Raw genomic sequence first — 9,532 nt, forward strand, 5'->3', positions numbered from 1 at the left:
TATTATTCGTGCAGTTTCTGCTGTTGTCGCAGACGGTAAATTCGTTGTCGGATTGGAATTTAACTCTAAAGAGGCTATGATTGCAGCAGTTAAAGAGTATACCATTCAGAGGAGCATCGATTATAGGGAACAAGTTATGATTAAATTATCAAAGTTAGTTTCAAAAAGATAGTATTGTTAGGTGATAAGGAGGTATAACGGTAGTCACACATGCATCAGATCTACCATCTCTCAAGATCATTGATAAACCCCAATTTTGTGGTTTATCTTGTGCTTAATTTAGGAGATTTTATCAACTTTTCTCACATTTATTCAATGAAATGGCATGGTTTCATGACTTTCTCCTAATTTGTGTTTAAGAGTAAAAACATGCTTTTTAGGCTTTTAATTTGCTAATTTTAATTCACCTTTGATTCCACTAGATGCCTTGATATATTTGTTAGTGAATTCAGGTTGAAAAGGCTAGGAATGGATCAAATGAGTGAAGAGAAAAGCATGCAAAGTGGAGAATTCATGAAAAATTAAGGATTTGGAGTGCATACATCGACGCGCACGCGTGACAGACGCGCATGCGTGAATATGAAGTCGCATGGCGATGCGTACGCGTGACATGACGCGTATGCGTGAGAAGAAAAATGCCAGACGACGCATATGCGTGACCCATGTGTACGCGTCGCAGCTCGCACGTGACCTCATTAAAGTGAAAATGCTAGGGGCGATTTCTGAGCTTTCTAGACCCAAATCTAACTGATTCCAGAGACTATTTCATGCAAAATTCAAGATGGGTCAAGGGGGGAGCAATGATTGGAGTTTTCATCATGCTTTAGTTAGTTTCTAGAGAGAGAAGCTCTCTCTTCTCTCTAGAATTAGGTTAGATATAGTTTAGGATTTCTTTAGATCTAGGTTTAATTCATGCTTTGATTTACTTTTCCTTTCTAATTTCTTGTTCCTTTACCTTTGCTTTCCTAGTTTAGTATTTTACTATTTGTATTTGTTTACTTTGTTGTTGATGCACTCTTGTTTCTTCTATTTTTTTCCTTTAATGCAATTTATGTTTGATTTCTTTTATTATTGATTTCAATTATTGTTGTTAATTTTCTTGCAATTGGTAGTTATAGATTTACATTTCTTGTCATTTTATCTTGCTTTCCTTTTGCGTCTTCCAAGTGTTTGACAAAATATTTGGAAGGATGTTAGAGTAGATTTTCTATTCTTGGCTTGGGATGGTAACTTATGTGAACTTGAGTTGCTAATGTCCAAGTGATTGATGATTGGTGTCCATTGACTCTAGCTTCAACTAAGTTAATTAGTGAGGTGGCTAGAACTTATGGATTAGGATTAATGTAGCTCATTTGACCTTCCTTTACTTGTTAGAGGATGACTTAATGGGATTGATCCTTGCAATTATCATGTTGTGGTTAGTAACAAGGATAAAGATCCTTAACCATCAACCCTTGCCAAGACCTTTTTATCATTTGAGTTTCATTTACTTTCTTGTCATTTATGTTTCTTGTCCTTTATTCAAAACCCCAAAAATATACAATCCATAACCAATAATAAGAACACTTCCTTGCAATTCTTTGAGAGACGACTCGAGGTTTAAATACTTCGGTTATTTTTATTGGGGTTTGTACTTGTGACAAACTAAATTTTGATTGATGATTGTTTGTTGGTTTAGAAACTATACTTGCAACAAGATTTTCATTGAAAAATTCTACACCAACACAACTTTTCTTTTCATCAATCATGCCAAACTGGACTCTGGTACAATTGCAGAAGCGATAAAACCATTAGTTGAAGCCGACCCATCCCTAAAGGTGAAGTCTGTAATTGCTGAAATGCAGTTGAAGTTCAACTATACGATAAGTTATCGTAAAGCATGGTTGACCAAGCAAAAAGCAATTGAGAAAATATTTGATGGGTGGGAAGCTTCTTATGAAGCTTTGCCGACATTGTTTAAAGCAATGGTTGCAAAAGAACCATCAGCAATTGTTGAGTACGAAACTGCATATGCTTACCGAGGAGATGAGTTGGATGAGGATATAAGGATTTTGATGTGAGTATTTTGGGTTTTCTATCCTTGTATTAAAGCATTCAGAAGCTGCAACAAATACTTCTAGTGCATAGTGATTCTAAACTTGTCACTAAATAACGTCATTCCAAATAGACACATTATGTGACATTTTACATAAATTTTCCTGCTTATTGGGTCAGTCAAATGTTGGCGCCGCTTTAGGGTGCGGAACCATGCTAGCTTGATTCCGCTTCCTCTATGGTCGTTCGGGCCAAGAGCACTACTAAATTAGATCATGCACTCGTTCTCTAATCCACTTGTATTGTGGTCAGTTGTTTCAGTAACTGGCAAGCCGTGAGTTTGGAGTCCAAAAATCATGGCGACGTCCTCCAAGATAATCGTGCACTCTCCGTGTGGAAGATGAAACGTGTACGTCTCAGCCCGCCACCTTTCAACTAGTTCATCTATAGTTGGACCATGAGAGATGATCCTTCCAATCTGAGATATATGATAGAACCCACTCTCTCTTAGTTGTTCTTCCACTCTAGCATCATATGAGTCTATTTGGTGTAAGTGTCTCGTGTGTAAATTTCTTGAACTTTGAAAACAAAAGTAATAACTAACGGTCAATAACTAGAACTAGTCAATAATTACTATTACTAAATTAATACTCAGTTTAGTAACAAATATAATTAATAATTACTAAAAATCTAAATAATTTATAATTACTAATTGAATTATTAATTATTAAGCACAATAGTAAACACAAAATTACTTACATATACAGAATGTTAAAGATATTCTGATATATACTCATCATCACGTGTGATGTCACGCTTTTTTCATCTTTGTTTTTAACTCTACAATAAAAAAATATACGAACAATTACTTATATTTTTCTTTTTTATTTTTTACTGAAAACATTAATTTTAATAACTCTTAATCTATTTATTAAACACACATATCCTAAGTATTAATAATTATCCGACCTAAATCTGTTTCCATTATTTCCCAATATATATTGCCAAAAAGCCTAAAATTAGTAAACATAGCTAAAATTTGGTAACAATAATTTTGTTTTTCAATAAATAATTAAAATAAAAAAAATTAACGGTATATATATTAATAATTAATAATAATTCAGTTTTATTATTAAAAACTAAACACACTACACATATAAATTAACTAGAAATTTAAACTAATAAAAACTGAAACATCTAACATTTTATATAAAAAAAATTCTAAAAATAACCCATACTCATTAAATAATAATCAAGACTTCACAAATTTATTTTATTATACACAAAAAGGTAATTAAGTCATTATTCAATGTTTTGAAATTAGTTGAGAATTCAAGAATTAAACTTAAATTATAGATCTACTATACTCAACCCCACTTGTCAGTGAAAAATTGTGGTTTAATTTAATTGAATTTTAAATGTGTGCATAACAACAATAATGTATCGTCTTAGCGGTTTATTTTGAATTATTTAAAAATTTTTAATAACTTTTTTTTATTCCTCCTTGTCTCGCTACAAATAATCATTATAGATACTCTGTATTTGTTTGCTTGAACTGAATCTTGTGTTTGCTTGGTTGCTACTAAATCTTATTAGTATTGGTTTAAGTCTATTTTTTTTATTACAGGCTTTTAATAGTTGTCTTTTTGCTACTGTTGCCGATGCCACCTATCTTGGTTTGCTTCTCCTGTGGTACTACTGTTGCTGCTAGGGTACAGATTTAGTTTCTGCAGTGCTAGTTGACTATCCTTATTTTAGTTTAATTTGAAAAATTCCGATAGCATCTGTAGAGGCAACTACGCTAATGAATGTTAAGTTATAATAACTTATTTGTTTTGTAATAGAACCTCTATAATTGGAGGTCATGTGATCGTGGTTCTCTATGTCCTAACCTCATATAAACTACACTCCTTAGTTATCATTAACTCATTGTTGGTTGGATCCTTCAATTGCTTTTATCATTAACAATTTTTGTTATCAATTTGCTAAACTTCAAAACATCATCCATTAATTTGTTATTCATGTTATGTATACTACTTAAGTGCTTTTCTGAGGCAATCACTACAAGGCTTTCTTTAAGAATTGCTAAAACTCAATTTTTTTATATATTTTTTGTTAGTTATCTTCAAAGTATTTTGGAGGTTGGAAAAATATTGTCTCTTATTAGTTACATAGGAAGCTAGATTTGCAGTTAGTGAGACTAACATTAATTAAGGACTTTAGAATAGGAACTTAGCTATCTATTTGAAATACATAGGTTTTCGATGGATGTCTCCAAGGATTGGATGGATACGCCCCGCCATTTGAAAGAATATCAACTTGGTGTAGAAAGCTTTTTACATTTTGCTTTTTCATCAGCGGAAATTCCTCAAGGGGAAGAAATTCAATGCCCATGTAAAAAGTGTTGTAATAGACTTTGGTTAAAGAGAGATGACGTGTATAACCATTTAATATGCCACGGATTTGTAGAAGGTTATAGGCGGTGGTTTAATCATGGAGAATCACTTGCTGCTATGGATATTGACAGTAAGACAGACGGTGAATATAACTGTAATGATAACATTGATGAGCTGTTACGTGATAGATTCAGAGATACTACACAATTTGATAGACAAAATACAGGGCCCAACGAATGTGCAAATGAATTTTATAAATTGGTGGACGAGACAAGCCAAGAACTATACCCCAGGTGTAAAGGATTCACAAGATTATCTTTTACTATCCGTCTTTACCTGTTAAAATGCTTGCATGGTTGGAGTAACGCGTCGTTCACTTCTCTTTTGGAATTATTAAAAGAAGGAATGCCATATTTGAATATCCCTACTTCTTTTGATAAAACCAAGAATATGATAAAGAATTTGGGTCTTGACTACCAAAAAATCGATGCATATCCTAATGACTGCATGTTGTATCGAAACGGGCATGAGAATGATGTATCGTGCCATGTCTGTGGATCATCCCGTTATGTTGAGCATCCTGTTGTGGAAGAGGATGATGTAACCTCATCAAGAAAGTCTCGTAAAGTTACTGTGAAAACTCTAAGGCATTTCCCTTTGATTCCTAGCTTCAAATACTTTTCATGTGCACAAGGACGGTTAAAGCTATGTCTTGGCATCATAATGAGCGTGTTAAAGATGGCTCATTAAGGCATCCTGCTGATGGTGAATCATAGAAAGCATTTGACAGTCAACATGAAGATTTTGCGAAGGAGCCTCATAATGTGAGACTAGGCTTAGCAAGCGACGTGTTCAATCCATTTCGAACTTTGAGCAGTACACATAGTATATAGCCTGTTGTTCTGATGGTGTACAATCTACCCCCTTGGATGAGCATGAAGCCTGATTATTTTATGCTCTCTTTACTCATTCCTGGACTACAATCACCAGGAAATGACATTGATCTCTTTCTTCAACCGGTTATTAAAGAATTAAAAGAATTGTGGGAGTCAGGTGTAGGAACATATGACTCTTCAAAAAACAAAACATTCAACATGAGAGCATGTCTTTTATGGACAATTAATGACTTTCCTGCATATGCTATGTTATCTGGCTGGAGTACAAAGGGAAAATTGGCTTGTCCATGTTGTAATGATGAGACTTCTTCTATCTATTTGAAATATAGTCACAAGATTTTTTATATGGATCATCGAAGATTTTTACCCATGAATCACCCGTGGAGGAATAACAAAAGATCTTTCAATGGAAAAATTGAACTTAGGTCTCCACCCCAGTTGTTAGAGGGAATAGTTGTATTTGACATATTGCAAGAGATAGATAACTCTTTCGGGAAGAAGCAAAAGAGATCAAAGAATGGGCTATCAAACTGGAAAAAACGGTCAATATTTTTCGAATTACCATATTGGAAGTACAACATGTTTAGACATAACCTTGATGTCATGCACATAGAGAAGAACATAGTTGATAGCATAATAGGAACTCTATTGGATATTCCCGGAAAGCAAAAGATCATGCAGCTACTCGTTTTGACCTTAAAGACATGGGTATCAGAAAAAACTTTCAGCCGAAAGATACGAAGGATGGAAAAAAAAAACTAAGTTAGCAAAGGCATGCTTCTCAATGACTCCAACAGAGAAAACAATCTTTTGTAGTGTGATGAAAGGGGAAAAATTACCAGACGGAAGTGCTTCCAACATCTCTCGATGTGTGCAACAAACAGAAAAGAAGATTTCCGGTTACAAGACCTATGATGCTCATTTCATGTTACATTACTTGTTGCAAGTACCAATCAAGATCATACTTTCTGACCATGTTGCCATCACTCTAGTTCGATTATGCTCATTTTTTCACCGGATATGTCAGAAGGTAATTAGCCTAGCTGAGGTGGCAAACTTAGAAGCAGAGATTGCTGAGACATTATGCCAACTCGAGAGGATTTTTCCTCCAAGCTTTTTTGACATAATGGTGCACTTGCCTATTCATGAGGCAAATGAAGTGAGGTTAGGTGGTCCAGTTCAATATCGTTGGATGTACCCTGTTGAACGGTATATGTGCACACTAAAATTGTATGTTCGTAACAGAAGTCGTCCAGAGGGGTCCATTGCTAAAGGATATTTGGCTAATGAGTGTATAACTTTTGCTCAAGATATTTGCATGAGAATGTTCAGATAAGATTCAATAGAATCCCTCGAAACAATGATGAGTGTGTTTAAGATGAGATGCGAACTCCCAGTTTGTTTCCAAACAAAGGATGTTCCTTGGGTGGAAAAATGGGAAACGTGTTCATCTTAGATGAAAAATCAGAAACACAAGGGCATGCATACATCCTGAACAACTGTGATAAGATCGAACTCTACATGAGGTATTTTGTTTACTTTATTATCATATGTTAGTTTGCAATTACAACATCGTACCTTACTAACAAATAAGAATATTTGATATCTTCAGAGAGCATGAGAGTCAAGTTAATGATAACAATCCATGCAGAACGAAGTGGGAGAAAGCCAAAGACCATAGTCAACAATTCTCAAAATGGTTTAAAGTTCGTGCCATGAAAAAAGATATGCCTGGTTGGGCAAAAGGGTTGGCTAGAGGTCCAAATAGAGTTGCAAAAAGATTTGTAGGTTTTGTTATCAACGGGTATAGGTTCCATACAAGGCACCGTGATGCAAGACGTAAAACCCAAAATAGTGGTGTCATATTAGAAGCATTGACTCCTAGTTTTGCTAGTGTGAAAGATAAGAACCCAATTGAAGCAAAAGTAACCTACTATGGTAGAATAGCTGATATATTTGAGTTAGATTATTATGGCCAATTTAAAGTAGTCCTATTTAAGTGTGAGTGTTATACATTTGCAAAAGACCACTTTGGTCTCTCATATGTGTATTTCAATAAAAAATGCTACCAAGAAGAACCATTTGTGTTAGCATCTCAACTAAATCAATGCTTTTATGTGCAAGACCCATACGTGAGTGACAAACACTATGTTATGAAAACAATTTCGAGAGATTTATTTAAAATAAGTGACGAACTTAAGTCTGATTCCCCCACAATATATGCAAGGGAGCCATGTGAACCTGAAATGATTCCAAGTCTTCCAAATGATAATGGCGAATTTGATCTAGTGAGGAATGATCTACGAGCTACTATCATAGATATGGCTCCAAACATGTTTGCTAAGCAACGTTGTGAGAAAGTCAAGGAAAGTGAATATGATGAGTACATGGAAGATGTTGATTTCGATTCATCTTGACATGTGTTTATCTTTGCATTTTTTTGGTAGTATTTTAAATGAATTACTTTTGTTGGTTATTTTGCTTATTTAGTTACTTGCTTGTGCTGATTATGTTTATTTAATTAATAGAATTACATTTTTTCTTCTTATTTCTTATGCATGCAGAATGGAGAAAGGGGAGATCACTAAAAGAAAAAGAATAATTACCTTAGGTCAAAAGAACACGAAACAGAAAAGTATGAAAAAATTAATTCTTTTGAGGTTATGCAAGTTAAGTCAAGTGCTGAATTGCTACAACAATATAATATTAAGAGAGAGAAGATCATGGCTGACAATAAGAAAGCTAGGTTGCAAGCTCAAGACCCAAAAGATCCAACAAGAAAACAACCCTTCACAATAGTGGAAGATGCATTTGAAGAGCAAACTAGGGCTTCGAAGAAGAAAAAGAAGGTCCAACCAAACTCACTTTTTCAAGAATGTGAGCATAATGGGAATAATTCAAAGGCTGCTAAAAAAAACTCCCAAAGTGGGAATGAGACAATGTTTCAAGTTGAAAAGAACTAAAAAACTGGGAATAAAAAAAACTGTTGAAGATGATACAATAGATCAAGATGATGCAAGTTCTAATGAGGAGGGAGAAGATACAAGTGAGCTGAGCATAGAATCAAACAAAAAAGGAATGAGTATTGACATGTATTTTAAAGTGCATGGGATTAATTTCGAAGACGAGGAAGATGAGGAAAATGAGGAAGATGAGCAAGATGCTGCAAATATTGAGGATGGTGGAGGACAAGCTAGTAATGAAGGTACTTTTTCTTATCTCCCTTATTGTCTAATTATAGCTTATATTACTTTTCAATTAGGTAGAGTTAAAATTCTGTTATTCTAATTGAACTTAGGCACTAAAAAGAAAACTCGTGGCAAGACCTTATGCAAAAAACTTCATGCCACTGATTTTAATGATCGACGGGAGGTGGAGTTTTTACAAGGACAGCCTATTGGTCCAACCAAGGAGGTCGTAGCTAACCTAGGCCAATTTTTGGGTTCAACAGTTAGAAATCCTTGTTTTGTGACTTTGCTATACATTAGTTGACATGGTGTGCCTGATAATATCAAGAAGAACATATGGGAGTATGCCAACGTATGTAAATATGCCTTTATGGATAGTTTTTTTATTTATTTATTTGTTATGTTGTGTGTGCTAACCTTTGGCATTCTAATAGTGTTGCATAGCAAAAGTTCATTCTTCCAATAAGTTCAAAGCTGTGGGTCATGCGGAAATTTTGTCGTGCATGAAAAAAATACAAGGGTGAAATTAAAAAAAGAACATTTCTTAAAGTACAACACAAAGAAAGAAATGATAAAGAACCGACCATTAGAGATTCCTGAATTTCAATTTTGCAAGCTAATTCGGTATTGGAGTCTTCCCGCTATCAAGGTAATGTTATGTCTTCTATTTCTTCTAGCTATCCTTGATTTTTTTGTGATTAAACTTGGTATTTCAAAAAAGGTGATGTGATTTTCAAAGAGAAAGAAAATGTGTCCGTTAAGAATAATATCTCTTTTTCATGTTTATATTTAGGCTATGTCTGTTAAGAATACTGAAAATAGGTCAAAGCAAATATGTCCTCACCGAATGGAATCCACAAATTTTGCAATAGTGCGCAAGCAGCTAGTAACATAACTTATTTTTTTGTGATTTCTCCTTTATATCCATGTTATATTGTCTAGTTAGTATGCTTCATGTAAATTTTTCTCTTCATACTCTAGCGTGACTCTAAAGAGAACAATGAAGAGCCATCAAGGG

General features: G+C 34.3%; 1 protein-coding gene across 1 annotated transcript; it reads left to right on the forward strand.

Annotated features, from left to right (window-relative positions):
* Positions 7,901-8,833, forward strand: LOC110264726. Its single transcript, XM_021106771.1, has 2 exons — positions 7,901-8,531; positions 8,625-8,833. Exons 1-2 carry the CDS (start codon positions 8,132-8,134, stop codon positions 8,816-8,818), a joined length of 594 nt encoding a protein of 197 aa, XP_020962430.1. The 5' UTR covers positions 7,901-8,131; the 3' UTR covers positions 8,819-8,833.

Source organism: Arachis ipaensis, chromosome B07, assembly GCF_000816755.2.
Source record: "Arachis ipaensis cultivar K30076 chromosome B07, Araip1.1, whole genome shotgun sequence".
NCBI classification, from domain to species: domain Eukaryota; kingdom Viridiplantae; phylum Streptophyta; class Magnoliopsida; order Fabales; family Fabaceae; genus Arachis; species Arachis ipaensis.

Excerpts from the sequence above, each read along its gene's own strand:
- LOC110264726 (XM_021106771.1), top strand. The coding sequence starts at position 8,132 with ATGCATTTGAAGAGCAAACTAGGGCTTCGAAGAAGAAAAAGAAGGTCC. Across the intron at positions 8,532-8,624 it reads AGGACAAGCTAGTAATGAAG|GCACTAAAAAGAAAACTCGT; the intron begins GTACTTTTTCTT and ends AATTGAACTTAG.